A 20485-nucleotide genomic window follows, 5' to 3' on the forward strand; every position below is an offset into this window, starting at 1 on the left:
CCTAAGACAGAAAGAGGGAGAATAAAAACTAACACCAGTCACCTTCTAACACCAATACTGTATTTATTGTTGCTGAAGCTTTGAGGCTTGGGGCAGCTTGACTCACTCGTTCTGTCCCAAAGCAGAGAGTGCTGGACTTCCAGGATTGCAGGAGGGATGAGAGGTTTTATTTGCAAGGGCAGCAATGTGCTTCTGACCCCTGCCATCCTCCTCCTCGTCCTCGCCAGATCGTGTAGGCGCCGAGGGAACAGGCTGCACTTATTTCAGCCCTGGCACTGGAAGCCCCGGCCCGATGTGGGATCTGCCCACAGACACCGGATTCCTCACGCGTTTTCTACATGCATGCCATGGGCAGTGCCTGAAATACCGGCCATGCGGGAAAACAGGAAAATATTTGATTCCTGGTCTAGGGAAGAAGCCATCAAGCTAAATGTGGCTTTGTTTAGGGGCAGGAGCGCCAGGTCTCTGCAACAGAGGCAATTCAGGAATGCTGATAAGTCTGTGCATAAATGATCTCCGTTCGAGCCCAACTGCTTTATCTCAGGGAAGGATAAAGCCCTCGGTGGCAAGGCCCCAGCATTTGTCTACTCACTTATCAAGCAGGAGCCTTATTACAAAGGCTAATTCAAGTGGAGATTAGATTTCCCGTATGAAGGAACGGACAATAACATCAGATATTCCTCAAACACCAGTAAATAAGATTAATGAAGTGCCACTGCCATGGGCTTTCACCTCGACAATGCCTCAAAAAAACCTCACCCTGGTAGCACCAAAAATCTTTCCAAGGGTTTCATCATATTTCAGTGCACAGACATCACCTCGCTTCAGCTGGCCAGCAGCAACTACAAATAGCCAGCAGGAAGCCACCGATTTCCTGAAAAGAGGGTTAACCGAGAATCATAGGAAACTGAGAAAATTAAAGCTGGGTCTAACGTCTTGAGTAGGCTGAGGAGGGAAGAAAATACAGCAGCAGCAGCAGCACTGAACATGTTCAGACACCTGAATCCATGCAAAATTATATTAGGCTCTTAAAAATCACAGACCTAGCAAAGAATGACCTCCTTCAGCACATCGTAGCCACGGCAGTGGGTTTCTCTAGGCAGTTTTCACATTAAATCACCTACAGGTGACCATTTAAACTCTAATTAGAAATAAACCAAACTCAGCCTTGAGATCCACTTTGCATTTAAGTGCTCTCAGCTAAAGGGCTAACTCAAAAACTGAACAGCAAAACAGAACTCGGCAACCAGTGAAGATTCACGTGCTCAACAGTTGTGCTGACTCATTAGACACAGGCAAAAAATCAACTCAGGGCTCTGCAGGAAACAGTCTGAAATAAAAATGTCAATTTGATGACTTTACAAAAAAAAGTAGGGAGCTCGGTTATAAAATGTCCTAAATTGTGACAAAATGTTGCACAACAAAAAGGAGGGAATGCACAGACTGACACACAGACAGCAGGTGAAAACAATTAGAAGAACTGGTGAAATATAAGTATTGTAGCAGCCCTCCAAAACCCCAGGGGCTGCAGGAGATCGAGGGAGAAGGAGGAGGTGATATGAAAACCATAACCCCATCCGTGTGCTGCAGACTCTGTCACACACATGCAATAACCACAAGGAGAGGAACAGGTACATGAAACGGAAACAAAAGAGGAATCAGAGCAATACGGTATTTAGAATGTCACTGTATAAATTTAAAAATGAGGGGGCTAAATCCCTTTAAAAAAAAGACTTAAAGCTCCCTTTCCAGGCACTTATCCCAGCCAGCAGAGCAGCTTCCCTCTGAACTGAGAAAGACAATCTTGACCTGCCAGGGCATCGTAGCAAAAGTCACTGTTTTATATGATATTGTTGCTCTTCTGCTGCATCCCAATAGATCCTCACTAACTTTGTGTTTTTAATCTGTCCTCACATAGAACTCTGGACTGCTATCAAGAGTTTGACTCCTCTGCCAGCTCAGGATGCTCATCTCCAGTTTCAACTTATTCAGGAATGAAAAAAAGAAGGAGAATCACCACTTTTCATGATATTCCAAGAGTCTGCTGCCAGACAGAAACATCCTCTAAATATTTATACATCCCTTTCATATTCTCTGCAGCTTTTCTTTCCCCTACATGACACCTACAAGTGAGGAATACCCCACAGCCAAGACCTACATGTCCTTGATAGACCCTATGGATCCATCTCAAACTGTAAAAGTGTTCACAACTTCACAAGAGACCTGGGACTGTAATTTGGGCACATAGACGATACAATTAAAAGGTAGAAAAAGCCTAAAAATACAATTTAACACTGTAAATCATTTATAAAATAATATTAGAAACCCTACAAAACATTTGATAGTGCCCTTCAATTGGGAAAAAAAATCCCTAAAAATAAGAGTACAGCTCATGAGAACACATCAAACCACCAGTGACATCCTGCAGGCTCTCCTAGGTCCTGGTGGCACAATCCTAAACTTGGTAGAGCTGCTCACAGTCTTTGCCCCAAATGAAAAAAAAATTAGGCTATCAAAGATCTAGAGCTAAGTTGGCTGAACCAAAAGCAAGAGAGAAGCATTTATATTGTCAGTTTTACTAGGAGAATGAAGGAGAGGAGGGCAGGAGTCCCTGCTGCACCATAGCCCTTAGCAAAGAGTACCTCTATCTATGCCCTCAGGAAAAATAAAACTAAACATTTCCTTCCTAGCTGAAGAATTTCCTAACTGCCACACGAAACCCCTCTATATCAGCTCTACCCAAGAAACCAGAAGTGAACAAACTGTTCTGCTGGTTGTGTCATTGACCTCAAAGGGCCTTTCCCAGCCCATCCCTAGTTGGGCAGGACCCTCTGGAGAGGGCCTTGCTCAAAGCAGCGAGAAGAAACCCTTCTTACCCTCAACATGAATTCAGCAAATTTATCACCAATTCCCTGGAGATTTGGGAGCATCTCACCACCTTCTGTACATGGAGAGATCCCAGGACCAGAAGAGCAGCCCTTGCTCCAGGAAGATCCTGGTTCAGCTCCAGCCTGGAAGCACGGGCTGCTCCTTTGATGCCCTGCCAGTGGTGGCCTCCAGTGAGGAAGCCCAGCATGAGTCACACCAGCGGCACAAGGAATTGGCCAATCTGGATTGAAACATCCAGATAAAACCACGGGGCTTTTCTCCCTGCTCTGCCATGTCCCTTTCTGCACAGCAATTCCTGATAATTGCCAGGCAGGCAGTCTGGCAAAGGGGAAGCAAATATACCTGGCAGACATGAGGAGGGTCTGCCAGCTGTGGCTTTGCCCTAAAAACTGAGGCAAGAGGGTATTAAGGGACTGAGAGAATCATGTGAGAAGAGCACCATAAAAGCTCTTTTGGTTTTTCACTGACTTGCACGAATTCCAGTTGGCATCGGGGTTTATTGCTTTCCACACATTCAGAGCTCTGAGCCCAGAGCTTGTACCATGTCAGCACCATATCTTCAAATACTGTGTCCTCTAATCCGAGTTAGCTTATACAGAAATGCAGGAAATAAAATTTTTAAACCCATAAGACAGCTCCAAGAAAAAGTTTAGCCCTACTGGCCTCTTCAACAAGGGATAAAACACATACAAAACTGATCCATGTTATGTGTACAAAGATGCAGGTAGTCTTTTTATGAAAATATAACATTCTGAACATTAAAGACTTAAAATCAATTCCTTTTTCCCACAAAATCCATTTTATCCATTTGGGCCAAGGTATTTCTTTGCTTCATTCACCACGTCAACCTACTGCAAGCCAAAAGCACATTAAAGAATAAAAACAGTAGCAAGATCTTCTCTGTCTTTTCAGCTCAATTTGGCAATTCTGGCAATAAAACTCCTAATTCAACATGTTCTTTATTTCAAATTGAAACTGCAGGACATCTGCTGTAGCTGCTGAGCTTGCTGTGCACCAGAGCATTTCAGGTCTCACTCTGTGCCTCTGTAACGTTGGGGTTTGATTTTTTTTATCTCTCCAGCCCAACCTCTAATTTAAAGGAAACTGTGCTGGATGCTCTAATTGACCCCGTTCTCTTCCTTCCCCAGTTTGTCTCTATAATTAGCCCTTCCCAGTGAAGGGAATCAGCAACAAGACCTTTCCAAGCCCCACCCTGCAGACCACAGCAACTGCCTCGTATTGTTTTTTGCCCAAAAATCAACAGCTTCAGGACAACAAAAGCTTTAAGAATTGGAAAAAAAAAAAAAAAAAAAAAAAAAAAAAAAAAAAAAAAAAAAAAGAGAGCAAGATCAAATGTGTATTGATTATTTTTCAGCACATTATGGTGAGTGAAGCCAGTAACCCAAAATTTCACCTGCAACACAAATCCCTCAGCAATACTTTGTAACATAAGCAAAATACTTGTTTTCCTTAAAATAACACACAGTTGCACAGCTGCCCACCCCAAATTCACCCACTCAAGACTTCTCCCGTGGATCTCAGCACATGCAAACACCCCACACCTTTTTTCTTGAGGAATTAGAATGCATGTTGAGAATGAGGAAAGGAAATGCATTAAGAAAATACTCTTATCAGCAAGCAAATGCCACCACAGAGATTTTATTTCCCTACTTGTCTCTGCAATAGGTGATTGCTACCAGGTGAGTGGAGCTGGGGTAGTTCTGGCACTAAGGGGAAAAAAAAGCAAACCAAAAACCCCACCACACCAGCAGCAAAAAAAACCCTAAAGCCAAAACGACCCCCCAAAACCCAGTTCAGGTGCAGATTTCAGAGCTGCTGAGCACCAGGAAGCGCAGGATGAAGCACAGGATCCCAGGAACACCTGCAAAAACACACGGGATGATCTCGGGTCTAATTTGGCCTAACCCAGGTCCTCAGTGCCACCACAGCGCCTCCCAGCTCGGTCTTCCCTAAAGGATGATACTCCAGCTAGCACAATCCAAAACTAAAGCAGAGGAATTTCTCTGGTTAGTTTTGAGCTTTGTTTTCTTCTATGTTGCTTCTTCCATCCCCAAAGGCCACCCATGGCAATAGGCTGCTCCTAAAGAAGATGCCAACCAGGACAAGCATCTCAAGGTCTCCTGGTGTGCACCAGGTTGCTAAGTCACTATTTTCTGCTCAGTTCTCCCACTTGACTTGGCAGCTTTACAATCCTTTTGCACCCACAATACACGGGGCCGCATTACATTAGAAACCAAACAGGCTGAATTTTTTTATGCTTTTGGGTGATTAATTTCTCAGTCTGACATTCTCTTCAAATCCATCAATGTCATGAGCTAAGAATTATCCCAGCAGTCCAGAGTTCCAGCCTCTCAAAGCACACCCATACACATACTTGTGTAACAACCTGGAATTTCAACATTTAGACATTTAGAAAATTAAACTGCAGCTGGTGGGAGTCTCGCTAATAAGGGCAGCACCTGAACCTGTAATGATCCTTCACCTAAGGAAAATTGTTCAAGTTTTTTGAATACCTGCCCCCTCGCAGCCCCTGAAGAGCATACCTGAAAAGAAAGTATGTAGATTAATGCTCCCAAAACAGAAAGAAAGTTGATCCAGTCCTACAAGAAGAGAAAAAGAACACAACGCCTTTTTCAGTGCAGAGGATAGTCTGTGCTCAGGGAAGAAAAACTTCAAAATACACAGAAAAACTGCACCCAAACCATTGTAAATCCATGTCTCCATGTTTTAATTTCCAATCTTTTTTCTGAGATATCCTCTCAAGGATTCAATTTTTATTAAAAATAGACTCAACACAAGACAGAAGATCAAGATGTCCCCACCATACAGTCTGAACCACGAATATCAGACTGAGCTACTTTCAGACTGAGTTTTCAAATGAGTTTTGTCTGCAGCTGAAAAAGTTTCACGCAGGGCCACTCCTCAGACTGCAACAACTGCATTAAACGTCTCATTTAGCTTTTGCTCCTCAGGTTTCACATCTTCCCCGACAAAACAAAAATGAAAGCAGCCTTCAAGCAGCTGAGCTGCCGAGAAAAAAAACGGGAGGAAACCCCTAATGTTGCTAAAACCGAGCCAGCAAACCCTGGGTGAGATTCACACCTTCCCTCTGTGGGAACAGGAAAATACTCAAGCAGGGATTTGGTTTTTTTCCGTGTTTCAGCAAAGACTTTTAGGTAGGAGAATGAATTCTCAACCCCTCAGAAATGGACCTTTGTGCTCATTTTTTCTCCTTACCTCGTTTCTCATATTTATTGCATTATTCCCCCCAGATGGATAGCGATGGCTCTAGAGGGGTATTTCAATCACATAAATGAAGAAGCACAGCATAGGACAGCTGAACTCAGAAACAAAACATTGGAAAGTGGCAGCTCCCACCTGGAATTACAAAGAGATTGGAGTCTTGAACAATGCACAAGTCCATGTCTTTTCCACAAAATTGGTGGGGCAAGGAGCAGGCAACAGCTGCAAAGTCTTCTTTCTTGGCAAGTTATTTCTTAGAGATATAAGAAGAAATACTGCTGCTAATGTTTATCAATGCTAATAAATTCCTTAATCAAATCCCCATGGATTGCAGTAAGATCAGAGATACATTTGGAGAAGGGAACTACGTTTTGAAACAAGTGATCTGACAAGTCATGGAGCACTTGGAAACCCCTGGAGCTGAGCAAGCAGCGACCAGCAAAAAGATTTGTGGATCCATCCAATTCTCCCTGCAGACTCCTCCGTTGCTTTTGATAAAGTTAATTCTCTTCATAGCTGAGGAAAGCTCTTAAGATTCCTCATTATCTGCTGCAGGCACCTCAAACCTGACCTCTGCTCTGCATTGTCCTCCTATCTCCTTGCCTACCTGCCAGGCACGGTGAAGTGCCTCTGGATAAGATTATCTGCAGCCCCAGCTCTCCTGACAGGGAATGCCAGCGCCTGCCTCTGCAGGTTTTTGTGCCACAGTCTGGCCGGGAAGGAGGGAACCCAGAGTGTGCCCTCGTTGCTCAGCCAGACGTTTCACCACACCCCACAAACGTGGGGCCGAATCCCAGGGGAGGTGCCTGGGACGCCACATCCCTTAGCAGCAGGGCTGGATCTTTATTTTTGGATGAAAAGAAGCAAAAGAAACAATGGCTCTGCTTTTAAACATCTCTCCAAATCCCTTTGTTGAGCTGGAGTGGTTCAGCCATCCTTGCCACCACCAGCAGCAACAAATTCCACATAACGATGCCCTATTTATGAAGCAATTGGTGAATTAAGTAGCAGAGACCAGCTCTTCTGCACTCAAAGAAACCCCCAGAAGAGTTATTTACTCACATAACCCCCCCTTTTCAAAAAACCTATTTATTTAAAAAAAATCATTACAAATTGCTCAGCATTGTTTCAATCAAGCACAACATTTCTAATGATCCGCTGCGATCCTTTTTTTTTTTTCTTTTTGTCTAATGGGACCACATTCCTTAACAATTAAATCATTTACTAATTCCTCCCCAGGGAGGCTGTCCTCTGCACCCAACAAGCACAAACCAACCTAACAGTTTATAGACAAGTGTCATATAAGTTTAAATGGCAACATTCAGGATAATTTTTATTTTGGTCTATGTATTTACGTGAAGTATGAAAAGACAGAGTTACGGAAGTCTGCTAAAGTAAATATTTTCAGTTAACTTGTTTTAAGTTCATCCCTCAAAACCAACCACGTAGATGCTGAATACAATAAAAGAATTCTTGGCGGTCTATCAAAAACGTTCATAGTCTGAGCTGCTTTTAAAGCTCAGGTTTTCCAAAGATGGATCTATCTGGATTAAACACTCCTCTTCCATCAATGCTCAGCCATGATACAGCATATCCAGGATCCTCTATCTTTTTAAAGGTCATGCTTAGCAATAAATAAAAGACAGTCCAAAGAGGTTTTCTTTTAAAAACAGCACAGAGGCTGTCAGATTATCCGTGCATGATGGAGAAAAGCCAAGACCTGGAACGGACATCCAAAGAGTAACTCTAGGATTCAAGGTCATCTGGGGGATGCCAGAAGTGATTCAAGGTGAAGAGACCAGCAAATAAGACTCCAAAATTACATTGAAACCCACATATTTTGGCCATTTTTACATTTAAAGGGGGTAACAAAAGCATTTATTTTAAACTACATTTTTCCTTTTCTACTTCATGTATCATCCAAGCAGAACAGTTCCCTGCTCTGCTCCCCACTGCACCTAACAGGGATTTGCAGTAACTCCTGTGAGTCACAGGGATGGAAACCAAGATGATTTTTCCAAGAGAAGCTTAGCAGACAGTTGGAACCACCAAAACTGCCAGGGTTGAAAGGGTCCAGCCCAGCCCTCCCCTCAAAGAGGACCACCTACACACAGAGCCAGCCTACCCCTAGGGGCCTTAACACCAACAGGGATTTCATAAACTTCCTCCAGGACCTGGAAGAGATCTTCAAAAGTACACCACAACCCAACAGAGAGATGACAGGAGACCACAGCAGAGCTGTGCCTGCATCTTATTTAAGTCAGGCATGTAGTGCAAGAAAAGTAACATATATCTGTAGGTGAGTGAGATGAGAGCTTGTATGAGATACAGCTGGCAGAGCTCCCCACAGAGATCTCTGTGTTGATCTCACATCAACAGAGAAAGGATCCAGCTAAGGAATATCAATATTCTTTGGGAGCATATAGAGACAGATCTCAAAGGGTCCAAGCAAACTTCAAGCTTGTTTGTATCTGGATCATTAATGCAGAGACAGCACAAGTATCTATACCCAAACCTGGACACACTGTGTATCTGCCCAGGATAACTGGCTGCCTCATCAGCTCCTGTAACTCCTCTCCTATGTTCTTTGTTTTCTGTGATGGCATTGGCATGACCCAGCCTCACTGCTGTCCTACCCAGAGCATCCTCAGTGCACCACGGCCTTTCCACTCCTGAGCCCCATCTCCCTTGGCAAAAAAAAATGCCTGGCTGAAAACCACGCTCTGTCTCTTCATGAGTTTAGAAAAACTCTAAAGAAGGACTGACAATAAACACCAAAAGAGCCCAAAACTATGACCCATAGCTTTGTCCAACCATGGTTTGGTACAGTGTGAACAGGCAAAGGTATATGAGTACCCTACACAAAGAGACATCTCATCCCTCCTCTAAGGGATGCACATCTTTACCTAATGAGAAACTGCAATGCAAGACTTTAACAGCAGAAAGTAACCACAAGAGTAACAATAAACCCCAAATCACAGGTATTTATTTATTTCATTTTGCCTAGAAAAACTCTGAGAAGTTTCCACCAAAATACTGTGGAGCTGCTTGCCAGCTTCATGCTGATTACCAGCAAATGGTCTTGGACTGTTGTCCTCCCAAAATTAACTTCAGCCAGGCCAGATCCTCTTTCACCTGGAGTTTGTGACTAGACCAGCTTAATGAACTCATGGAAAGGCAGTGGGAAGCAGCAGTTTAACAGGCTGCAGTGGAAGGCCACGCTCTGCAAGCAGTGGATCATGGATAATGTCATTCTACTTGGACACTTCCTACCTAATACAGCTCAAACCACCTCATTTCCCTTCTCCTACAGCCCACAAACCACAGGTCTGACAACCGACATGAGACACCTAAAGCCATGAAGAAGCCAATCTGACTTTGCAGACAATCTTACTGGGAGTAGGATTTTGGATCAAGTGACCTCTTGAGTTCCCTTCTGACCCAGGTGAGCCTACATTCCTCCATCAGAAGTAGCATTAAGATCACAGAGGTTTTGTTAGGAATAAAAAGCCATTGTGGCAAAGGCATGGAACTCTCACCTTACCTGTAAGATTTTTCCACAGGTACCTGTGAAAAAGGGATCCATAGATTCCTCCCCATAGACAGAATAAAGCTACCATAAGGTCTAACAAAACTGCAACTCTTGATAATATTTTAAAAACAGACACAAAAGTTAGTTCAACTCTAAAAATACATGTTCAATAGCCTACCCTCCTGAATTTTCCTATTTTCTGAGCTCAAGTGGTTTGTTGAGTTCCACAACAAAAAAGTTTAAAAGTTTAATTCCAAGACAGAGGTTAAGACATCAACACAATCACAGGAGCAAGACGTACATGTCACCATGGTGTTAGACCTGTCGAACGTGGCACGAGATTTAATATTAAAGAGTCAAACAAAGAAAACAAAGACTATTCCATTTCCTTTTTTTCCTGTTTTTATCCATTATCTGGCAAGAGTTTCACGTGTTTGGTTTCTATTGTCTCAACTGTGAACACCTGTGCCTTCACATGTATACCCAAAACCTATGGAAAAATTTGGCCTGTGTAAAAGAAAAATAAAATTCCACAAAAACAATCTCAATTCCAATGATCCATAGATATCCCATCAGCAGCATTTGGTCCTTAAAATTCCATAAAAAACCCAAGCTTTGTGATAATCTCGGCCATCTAACCTGAAAACATGGCAGAGTATTTTTGCAGCATGAAATCCAAAGAATTATCAAGCTTCTCCCCATAGCAGGGAAGCATCCAGACACATCCCAAATCTCCAATGCTACTGCTTTTGTCCAAAGGAATGCTAGAGAAAGTCTCCAATTTGCAAACTTGAGCCGTGATCCTTTAAATATTTATGCTCATGTTTACTTTGTTGAGAGGGGAGAAATCCCATTCACTCGAGAGGAAGTGAAGCAAATGTCGGCACGCAGGACAAAGCCTGAGAAATTCAGATGCTCTTTTAAACCTCAACACAAAAAACTCACCATGTTCCAAAGCTGAAACCTGCACCCAGCCCATCTCAGGGAGCCAGAGTCCAGGCCCAGGCTGGGAGCTTCACCAAGACACAACAAACATGCCTTCAACCCCGGTGCTTCGCGTGCAAGCAGGAACGCAAATTCCCTTTTATTTACAAACCGAGGGGACGCAGGAATTTCTGAAATCAAGTTTGACCGGCTAAGATGCTTCCAGTGGTTCAACGACCTTGTTTGCTCCCTCATAAATGTATTTTTGAAAGAATTGAGTTCAAAAGTTGCACAGTTTAGAGCAAGAACTAGAACTGGGCAGAAAGTGGCCACACTACACTCACCAAAACCAACCACCCCAAACAACTTTAGAAATTCTACGGTCACACTTGAATGACAGAATCCCAGACTGGTTTGGGCTGGAAGGGACCTTAAAAGCTGATCTTGTTCCACCTTCTGCCACAGGCAAGGAAACCTTCCACTATCCCAGGTTGCTCCAAGCCCTGTCCAACCTGGCCTGGAACACTTTCAGGGATGGGGCAGCCACAGCTTCTCTGGGCAACCTGTACCAGGGCATTACCACCCTCTCAGCCAACAATTGCTTCTCAATATCCTATCTAAGCCTGCTCTCTGGCAGTGGGAAGCCATTCCCCCTGGTCCTGAAACTACAGTCCCTGATGAAGAGTCCCTCTCCAGCTTCCTTGTATACCCCTTCTAGATACTGGAAGTTTGCTCCTGGTTTCCCCAGACTTGAGGTATTTAAGCTCCAGGACTACAGGACACGTGTGGTCCCAAGGATGTGATGGCAAACCCTGGACTTCCTTGCCAGTTTGGTGGTGCCAGAGCTGCAAAACCAGTGGAGGGACCAGCACTGTCCCTGTGCTCCCAGTACTCCCCCTGTTGACTTGCGGGCATGTGAAGGAGCGAGCCGTTCTTCCATCCGGAGCAGAATCCTGTTCTCCTAGAAACCAAGCAGGGCATGAGGATTTCATGTCCAGCCATACCTTGACACAAGCTAAATTAAGGCTCCACAGGTAACTTTCACGTTTCCCAAGTGCCCAACCTCAGGTGCTTCACATTCTCAGGGGTTTTCCAGCAAACCTGATCAATGCTCATGAAATGCACCATAAACATCCCAGATACAAATGATTTTCGCAGAAAGCATTCAGATTTGCCTAGCAAAGGGTCCCAAAGGTTTGACTGTCTGAGGGTTTAGTACCGGTGTTTGTGAAAGATGTTGTAACAGTAGTAATGTCAGGCATTTGATACCTTTAATCTTAAAATGCAGCTTTCCCACCCAAAATAAGAAGAAAAAAAAGGTTAAAACGTGGAGTTTAAAAATCACAACAGGAGCAGTGGATGCACAGAACAAATAACTTCACAAAACAGATCTACACTTTAAATACGTGATGAATTCCAATAAAGCATTTTCCAAGTGCTGTTGATGGACACTAGACCTTTCAACACATAGGAAAAATCTCTAATGCTGCCTGATTTATACATTGATTGCAATAAATACATAAAGAAAAAATAAACAAATATGAAGCTGCATCATCATTGACAGCCGAGGAAACAAAACCATTATTACTTGCGTGCCAGGGCTGCTGAATTACCTTCCCTGCCATCAGCAGCCTGACAGACAACTTCCAAAACAGTCTTGGGGATCAAAAATTACAGCCAGGAGGGAGGGCAAAGGCTGGGAGAGCCTTAGTGAGGGAAAAAGGCATAGAAAGCCATCTTATTTTAATTAAATAAAATGTAAAAATGAGAAAAGCCATTGAAATGGGTGAGTTTACTCAAGGACGTAGGGGGAATCGTGTAACTGTAGGGCAAGGGGCTAAAAAGATGATGCTCTTCAGGGATAATGCAGGCTCTGACCTAGCCAGAGTTTATGGATAAGGTCAGATTTGTAAGGTCGTGTCTAAGGATTCACAGCCCATCACCGCACCCCTCCATGGGAACACAACGCTCCCCTGTGATTTCCTAGCAGTCCCATGGGAAAAGAGTCAGGAAAGCACTTGAGCCAGACAGAAACCTAATTCTACTACACCTAGCAATCTACAGAGCGATTTATTACAGCACTCGGTTATCGACTGAGTGAGACACCGCTCCCGTGGCAGCAAATCTCCTTCCTCTGCCGCTACGTGATTATTTTTTTGATCCGCCGATGGGCAGGGACCGCGCTGCAGCGAGGATGGGAAAGCCATGATTTCTGCTGAGCTCACGCTCCCCACTTTATCATCGTCGGCTTGATTTGGGGATAGGAAAACGTAAATGGAGGAGGCAGAAGCCGATCGAGAAGCAGAAGGGCGGCAAAAAGCCCGGCTCCGAACTCACGGCAGGTCCTAGCGCAGGTCACGTCGGAGGGGGCTTATTTTCTTGGGATAAAGCAAAGGCCTTTTGGCTACGTTTGGGAAAATTCCAGAAAGAAATATCGACTGCTTTAACCTTCGGAGGAGCAGTGCACCCACAGGGGGTCCGGCGTGCGAGGGTGGGAAGTGCCGTGAAGTCCAACACTGTGCTAAGCAAATCCAGGTATAGCTCATTCCGACGGGTGGGAATGGCTGATGGGTACTCGGGAATGGCTCTGCGTGGCGTACCGGGATGCCGGAGCCACGGCGCGATCGCGACCTGCTCCCGTCGCGACGTCCACAGCCGTGGCCTCAGGGCTACTACCACACTCAGGGCTACAGCCCACGGCCCCACTGGTGACACTGGCGACGCCTCCGAGGTAAATCCCCTCCCACCAGGCTGTTTTTGCCATGTTCTGGGTGCCCAACCCACCCACCCGCGATGGGGGTGAGCGGCACCGGGCGGTGAAGCCCCGTGCGCGGGGGGGAGGAGGGCGCGGGGCTGCCCCGCACCGCGCACCCTGCCGGGGGCGGCTCAGGCCGGGAGGGTCCCATACCACCGGGGGGACTCCGCGACGCCGGGGAGACTCGCCCTCCTCCGCCGAACAAAGACTGCCGACGGCCCCGCGATGCTCCGGCGGGGCTCGCCTCACGACCCCCGCCCCACCGCTCCCACCTCACGTGCGCACCGGAGGCCCCCGCCCCGCTCCGCTCCCCGCTGCCGCCGCCACCGTTCACCTGCGTGTCGGGGCGCGGCGCATCCCTCGCCCGCAGCCGCCGCCGCCGCTGAGAGGGATCCCGAGGGTCGTTGGCTGCAGGAGGTCGGTTCTGAATAGAGGTGCCGGGGGTCCGTGATGAGGAGGGTCGGTGCTGAGGAGTGCCCCAAGGGCCGGTGCCGGGGAGGGTTCCGGGGGTCGGGGCTGAGGGGGATCGGCGCTAAGGGAGGTCCGGGGGTCCCGGGAAGGAGGGGTGCGGGCAGCCGCTCCCGCCACCTCCACCGCCGCCGCCCGGGCGCTGCCCGACTGCCCGCGCGCGCGCGCCGCCCTCTCGCGCCCGCCCGGCGGAGGAGGGGAGGGAGGCGCGCGCGCCCCGCCCCGCCCCGCCCCGCTATGGACACGCCCACGGACACGACCCCTTGTCGTTACGACGCGGACGCTTTACGGTAGCGCGCGGTAACCGAGCGGCGGCGGCGGCGACGGGCGATGAGGCGGCGGGTGAGAGCCGGGGGAACGCGGGAGGGACATGGGAGGACAACGGGGGGACAGGCTGGGACATAGTGCCGGTAAGGTCCTGGCGCTGGGGGTCGCGCCGACCGCAGCCGTCGGCAGTGGCTGGTCTCGGGCCCTGAAGCTTCAAGCCTGCGTTTTAAGGGGAAGAGAGGGTAAAATGGGTAAAGGAGTGGAGGTGTGTTACGGTGCTGTGGGTGGTCCCTGCTCCCACCGCAGCCAGGCCCTGGCCCGCGTGCATTCTCCCCTTGCCCCGTAATTCCCGTTTATTCACATAAAAGCAGCGATGGGACGAGCGAGGTCCTCCCGGGGCTGCTGGCGTGCTCTGATCCCGGCCTCTGAGCGCCGGGACACGCTCGGGGTCAGGCTCGGGGTCAGCGCGTCGCTCCTCCTCCGTGGGGCGGAGGACACTCCGAATCGCCTCCCCTGACAGAATTCCCACTCCTGACCAATATTCCAGTGACCTCCAGGTCTTTCAGGTAAGTTACATTCCCTCCTCGTGCTTCCTATTGTAATCCCTGGATTACACTCTTTTCTGTGGGAGGTGAGAGATGAGTGCATGGTATTCGGGTTAAGGATCTGAGATGCGATCCCACCGGTACCTCTGGGACATTCCCGGTACCGTCGCTCATTCTCAGGCGTTCTGGTCGCTGAGGGTTTTTTCCTGTTAAACTCCAGGTTTTGGTCATCCCCACCCTGGGGAGCAAAATCCATTCTGTGTTGGTCCTGTGGCTCTTGGTTTCATGCCCTGGGAGATGCTGTGACACCAAGAAAGATTCTGAGTTTGGTTGCAGAGTCTCTGTTTTGGGGAATTTGTCCAGAACAGAGAAGTTTGGGCGTAGTGTGTACGGAGCTTGGAGTATTTTCCTCTGATTTCAGCACTCACGGCCTGCTGAACCTTCAGAAGTGGGATGTTCTTGTATCATACAGGAATTATAACCTACAGCTGTAGAGAGATTATTTATATTTAACAAAAAAGGAGTCAACCACACTTCCATTCTGGTTGTTTAATTTTCCTTGAGTTTCTGCTCTGGCTCTGTCAGGAAACACATAAGTCCAGAGGTTCAGGTGTCACCCAGCCTGGCTCCTGTTGGCAAATAGAAATTAATGTTTCTTGTCTGATCTTACTCCATTAACAACTATCCAGACGTTGTATCTAAACCCCGTATTTCCAGAAAAAGTGAACAGAAAGTTAGACCATAGGGTCTTTTACTCTTGATCTTTAAAAGACAAAACCTTCTCTGTCCTTCCTCCTGCTCCCTGATAAAGTCTTCCAGGTGACCATTTTCCTATTTACCTCCATGTTCTTTAAGTTAGGAACAGGACTCTAGTGATGTGTCACCTTATACTATTCACTCTGAAGGTTCTTAACACCTTTAATTTATTAAAATAGACTCTAGGAATCTGATTCATCCTTAGTTCACATTCCCTTTGCTCTGTCACTGCCTTTTTATGCTCAGTTGAAGGAGTCTCATCCTTTGCCTCTCAAGTGCCTTCAGCAATTACCTGCAGAGGGTTATCTTTAATGGTGTGAAAATGACAGGTCTGGGATGTTTTTTGGTGAAGTGTTGAAAAACACAGGCTTTGCTTTGTGTCCGGACACAAAGGAGCCCCATCCATTTATGGATTGAACTCCCGCGCTAATGTCAGCAGCTAATCTGTTAAATTATTATAACTTAAGTGAGGGAAACTTGACCTCTTGCCCTATTGATGCAACACAGCACCATTTTCAAATCTGTAAGTGAAATTATGGTGTTTGTATTGAAATGCTCCTTTCTCTTTCCCCATTTTCGTCTCAGAATTGGAAATAGGGCAGCTGAAATCTCTTGGAGGAGCTGAGGATTCCAGGGAGTTTGCACAAATTCCAACTACTAATATGCAGATAAAACAAACCAGCAAGACACTTGTTGGCAACCTCCAGCAAATGTTCCAGGTCTGGGCCAGTATTTATTCCTACTTTTATGGAAACTCAACAAAGCGTGCCTGAGTCTTCAGGAAGAGAGTCCTGGCTGTGGCTGAGCAGAGCTGCTCCCACTCCATGTCGGGATTTCAACACTCCTCAGAGGCTTGCATCCCCGTCCTGGCTCCTCTGCAGATCCATCTTTAGCTCTTATGGGAGTTTCTCCCAAACAAAGCCACCTCACCAGTGGCTTTTCACAGCCCCACCACTTTGTTTTGGTTCTCCCTGCTTACCTGACCTGGCTCTGAGGGAGCCTCCCAAGGGATTTCCTTGGAGCTGCATGTGGTGAGTCATCCCACAGAACTCACAGGCAGTTTCACAAATACCAGATGGCAACAAAATTAAAAGTAGTAGCTAGTGGCGATTAAGCACTTGCATTCTCCTTCCTGACTAGAGGAACATGCCAAATGTCATGACAGAAAAAAAAAAAAAACAAACCACAATGATGTTTCTGCAGAGTGGAAAATTAACAGAGCAGGGGACACACACTTCCCTCGCCCTTAATCCCATTTGGACTAGAGTGGAAAGCTATTGGCTGAACTTCTACATGTCCAGGAGAAGATGAAGCAGAAAGAACACCATGTAAAGGAAAATTCAGGGCATTACATGGGCACATACATGAAGTATTTCAGCAGTGCCCACGTTAAACCCCCAAACAGGATGTTTGCAGTGTGTTCAGATCTTTAAACCAAGCTATATTCGGGCAGGCTGAGGAGTTACTGTGATTCCATTTGGATTTCTTGTTTTTATACTATAAGGGTTTGCACCACGAGCTTGGAAATAGTTGAAGCTCATTAAGATCGGAAGTGTGTCCAAATACCATTGTGTTTGGCTCAGCATAAACAAGGGCTGTTCCCTTCCTCTGGTGACTCCTGCTGCTCGGCATCTCTGGGATCCACCAGCCACACAGAAACGCTCACTGGCTGTTTCAAACACTCACCTCAGCCCTTCCTTCCGATGTGTTACACATGGACCATGGCTCATCCATTCTGTTCCTTGCCTGTCACATGCCGGGGAACTTTGCCAAGATTTTTGAGAGATAAATCCCTTAATTTATGCATCCCAGGCCAGGAAGGGTTATTCCTCATGATTCATGTCACAATAAGAAGTGTGAATCTACTTCTTCCTAACAGAATACTCCATTTGCTTCATTCCTCTTTGTCATGATGGAAAATTGTTGACTTATTTATAGTGAATCATATTAAAGTGATCTTATCATTCTGAGCTTTCACACGAGGCTTTCAGAAATCTGAAGATGTTTTCATGCTGTCTTTGGGACAGAAGAGGGAAGAATGAGGCCAAAATCAGCTTCATGTCACCCCTGTCCCAAGTTGTGGCATTTCCAGCCCTGTCCTGGCCAGGAAAGGAGCTAGAGGCTGAGAATGCATCACAGCACTGAGGAGCCTGGAAAGGCTGCGGGATGTCAGAGCTAAAGGAAAACCAGGGTAGATATAGGGGCTCTAAATCAAATTTCCGTATGGAAAATATCCTAAATTGTGGCTATGTAGAGAGTTGTCATAAAGATTCCCATGGTCAGGAACTGGTTTGTTTGTGATCTCATCTTGCTTTGTTACTCCTTACTCAAGGCTGTGCCTCCTGTGCTGGCGGCCCAGCAGGTTCTCCTGGAACATCTCATGCCTCTGGCACAGAGCTGGGCCACTCTGTGCTCAGAGAAAGGGACAATATGTCTGTCAGACAGTCCAAAAAGATTTTTATTTAGGGGAATACCAGTGATGCAAAGAACTTGTCACCGCACAGGTAAAACACTGAGACACCCAAACACCACCTGACTTCTGGATCACTCCTGGTTTCTGTGCAGGAACTGCTCTGAAATTCCTTTGTTGTGAGGTTCAGATCCTCAGGATAGAAGGTTGATCTCATTAGAGCCACAGTAGGTTGCTGCTCAACCCAACACTGCGTGTTCTCCATCTGCTCATAGTCCTGCAAATATCCATCTGGGTGGGGAATCCTGGGCTCTTGCTACTGCTGCCGAGAAGGAACTTGAGGTGTTTGTTGGGCTGTATCACATCCCAGGTGTGATCCAATGTTCCCTTTGTCTGTTGCAGCTCTGTGGGTTCCCTGGAGCAGTGCAGGATGGATCCCGTGGTTCTCAGCTACATGGACAGCCTGCTGAGGCAGTCGGACGTGGCCCTCCTGGAGCCCCCAAACTGGCTCAATGACCACATCATCGGCTTCGCCTTCGAGTACTTTGCCAACCAGCAGTTTCAGGAGTTCAGCCACCGTGTTTGTTTCATCAGCCCCGAGGTGGCTCAGTTCATCAAGTGTGCCCTTAGTCAGGAAGAAATAGCCATATTCCTCCAGCCGCTGGACCTTCTCCACAAGGAGCTGCTGTTCCTGCCTATCAATGACAACTCCAGCCAGGCCGCTGGGGGCACCCACTGGAGCTTACTGGTTTATTTCAGGGATAAGAAGTGCTTTGCCCATTACGATTCCCACAGTAAATGTAACTCTGTCCACGCCAAGCAAGTGGCAGGGAAACTGGAGGCCTTTCTGGGAATAAGAGGAGGCAAAGCCACCTTTGTGGAGGAGAAGGCGCCGGCACAGCAGAACAGCTACGACTGTGGGATGTATGTGATCTGCAACGCTGAGGCTCTGTGCCACAGGTACTTCCAGGGGCGGATGGAGCCTCTGCTGCAGCTCCTCACCCCCTCCTACATCACACAGAAGAGGTCAGAGTGGAAAGCTCTCATCACGAAACTGGCACAGAAGTGATGGGGATGCACCTCCAGCCCCTCAAAAACTGCCTTCCCAGTCCAAGAGGCAGCACCCCCAGTGCCTGAGGGAGATGCCCATGCACAGGATTGTCCCAAAGAAAAAGAATGTAACCCCCCTAGCATGGCTACACCCCTAAACACCCCATTCCCTCCAGGAAAAGCCTTATTCTCCTCTCGAAATCACCGGCCTTTCAACTTCTAATGCCAAGAGTCACTTTGCTTTCAAAGAAACCCTTTCCATGGTAAATTTTTACAGTAATCGCTGTGGTGAAACAGGTTGCTAAAGAGACTTCTCCACCTGTGCCCAGAAGGCAACACGCCCTCATTAGGTGGCTTTAGTTTGCTCCAGGCATTGTCCTTCCAAGCCAGGTTTAGCAAATGCCCTTTAAACCCAAGCCTCTGAGTGCTTTATCGTGGACAGTTCTAGTTTGTGCCTCCTGCTAATAGCATTGGAGCAATGTGGGATTTAGCAGCCAAGAAAACCCTTTTAGCCCCTGAAAACCTGATATTGATATGTCACTGCAAAAAGATGAGACTGCAAAGGAAATGCTACAATTAATTTAAGAACAGGGAAAAATCAAAGTCAGTTTTCATCAGCCAGGTGCTCCTTGGCCACACAGTGATGGCTTTTTTTGGTCCCCCGCCCCTGCTTGTTCTTATTGCAAATTAAAACCTGACTCTGAACTGCTGGAAGATTAATAGGAAGCTGAGAAAGCCAATCCTAGGAAAAGAAAATTGAGATGAAAAGCAACACTTGGTCTTTGAAGTCTGGGGTTTTTCATTAGGATTTTAGGTCGTCTCTGTGTGGGGAGGGTTCATCAGTGCTCCCCAGCCCTTGTTAGCGGTCGCTGCTCTAACACAAAACCAGTTCTGTTACTTGAGAGAAAAAAAAAACACACCAGGGAGAACAAAAGGACAGAGTTTGAGGTATAAAAGCCAAAGATAACTGTGGGCTCGTTGAAGTCCTTAATGCACTTCAGCAAACTGAAACACTTCTCTTCCCGTGCTACATGATGGCTGGGATCCTGAAGTGGATCCTCTCCTTAAAGACAGGCTTAGCAGTGTGGAAAATAAAAATTAAACTGGGATGTTTTTGCAGGATAAGGAATCTCTCACTTGGTGAGAAGCAAAAAGCAGGTTGCTCAGGTGCTGTCTAGCAGAGCAACCACACCCCTATCTGAGAAGGGAAATCCGGGTTAAATACAACCCTTGAGGAAGAATTGTTTTTAACCTGGAGCTCTTCACCACCAGTACAACACCGAGGGGATGGAGGGCTTCCTTTGCTCCAAGTGAAAGTCAAGAAATCAGCTCAGGCTGCCCCAAAACACCCTCATGGCAGCACTGGGGCCTGACAAGGGTTGAGGCCATTCCCCTCCCTCCTAACACTGCCTGGACAGGAAAGCAGCCTCCAGCACCAGCCCTCCCTGGAAAACTCACTCAGCTGGAGCCAGAACAGGATCCAGCCCTCACTGAAGGGGATTCCTTTTGGACTCTGAGGGGCTTTGCCAGAGTAACATCACTGCCACTCCCAATAAAATCCCGAATAAAACTCAGACCACACCATGCACTTCCTGGCATCATCCAGTCCTTGGTGTCCCTGCTAA

General features: G+C 46.9%; 2 protein-coding genes across 12 annotated transcripts in view; one reads left to right on the forward strand and one right to left on the reverse strand.

Moving 5' to 3' along the window:
* MYO9A (myosin IXA) overlaps positions 1 to 13902 on the reverse strand; it is a 174393-nt gene extending 160491 nt beyond the window's left edge. For 6 of the 9 annotated variants that reach the window (XM_088172836.1, XM_088172835.1, XM_088172832.1 and 3 more), the window contains exon 1: positions 13699 to 13901. The gene's annotated coding sequence lies outside the window, so the exon portion shown is untranslated. Of the gene's footprint in view, positions 1 to 13698 lie in introns of all 9 variants that reach the window. The other 3 variants (XM_088172838.1, XM_088172837.1, XM_088172833.1) reach the window with 2 other exon arrangements.
* Positions 12760 to 20448, forward strand: SENP8 (SUMO peptidase family member, NEDD8 specific). 3 transcript variants are annotated; one of them, XM_088172842.1, is made up of 2 exons: positions 12760 to 13144; positions 18213 to 20448. In XM_088172842.1, exon 2 carries the CDS (start codon positions 18241 to 18243, stop codon positions 18877 to 18879), a length of 639 nt encoding a protein of 212 aa, XP_088028968.1. In that variant the 5' UTR covers positions 12760 to 13144; positions 18213 to 18240; the 3' UTR covers positions 18880 to 20448. The 3 variants fall into 3 exon arrangements, with proteins under 3 accessions (XP_088028968.1, XP_088028967.1, XP_014744761.1); XM_088172841.1 differs by lacking the exon at positions 12760 to 13144 and adding an exon at positions 14082 to 14174; XM_014889275.2 differs by lacking the exon at positions 12760 to 13144 and adding an exon at positions 14294 to 14665.
* Positions 20449 to 20485: the final 37 nt, after the last annotated feature.

This window comes from Sturnus vulgaris, chromosome 13, assembly GCF_052056855.1.
Source record: "Sturnus vulgaris isolate bStuVul1 chromosome 13, bStuVul1.hap1, whole genome shotgun sequence".
Classification (NCBI taxonomy): domain Eukaryota; kingdom Metazoa; phylum Chordata; class Aves; order Passeriformes; family Sturnidae; genus Sturnus; species Sturnus vulgaris.

Coding starts and splice junctions, on each gene's coding strand:
- SENP8 (XM_088172842.1), top strand. CDS start 18,241: ATGGATCCCGTGGTTCTCAGCTACATGGACAGCCTGCTGAGGCAGTCG.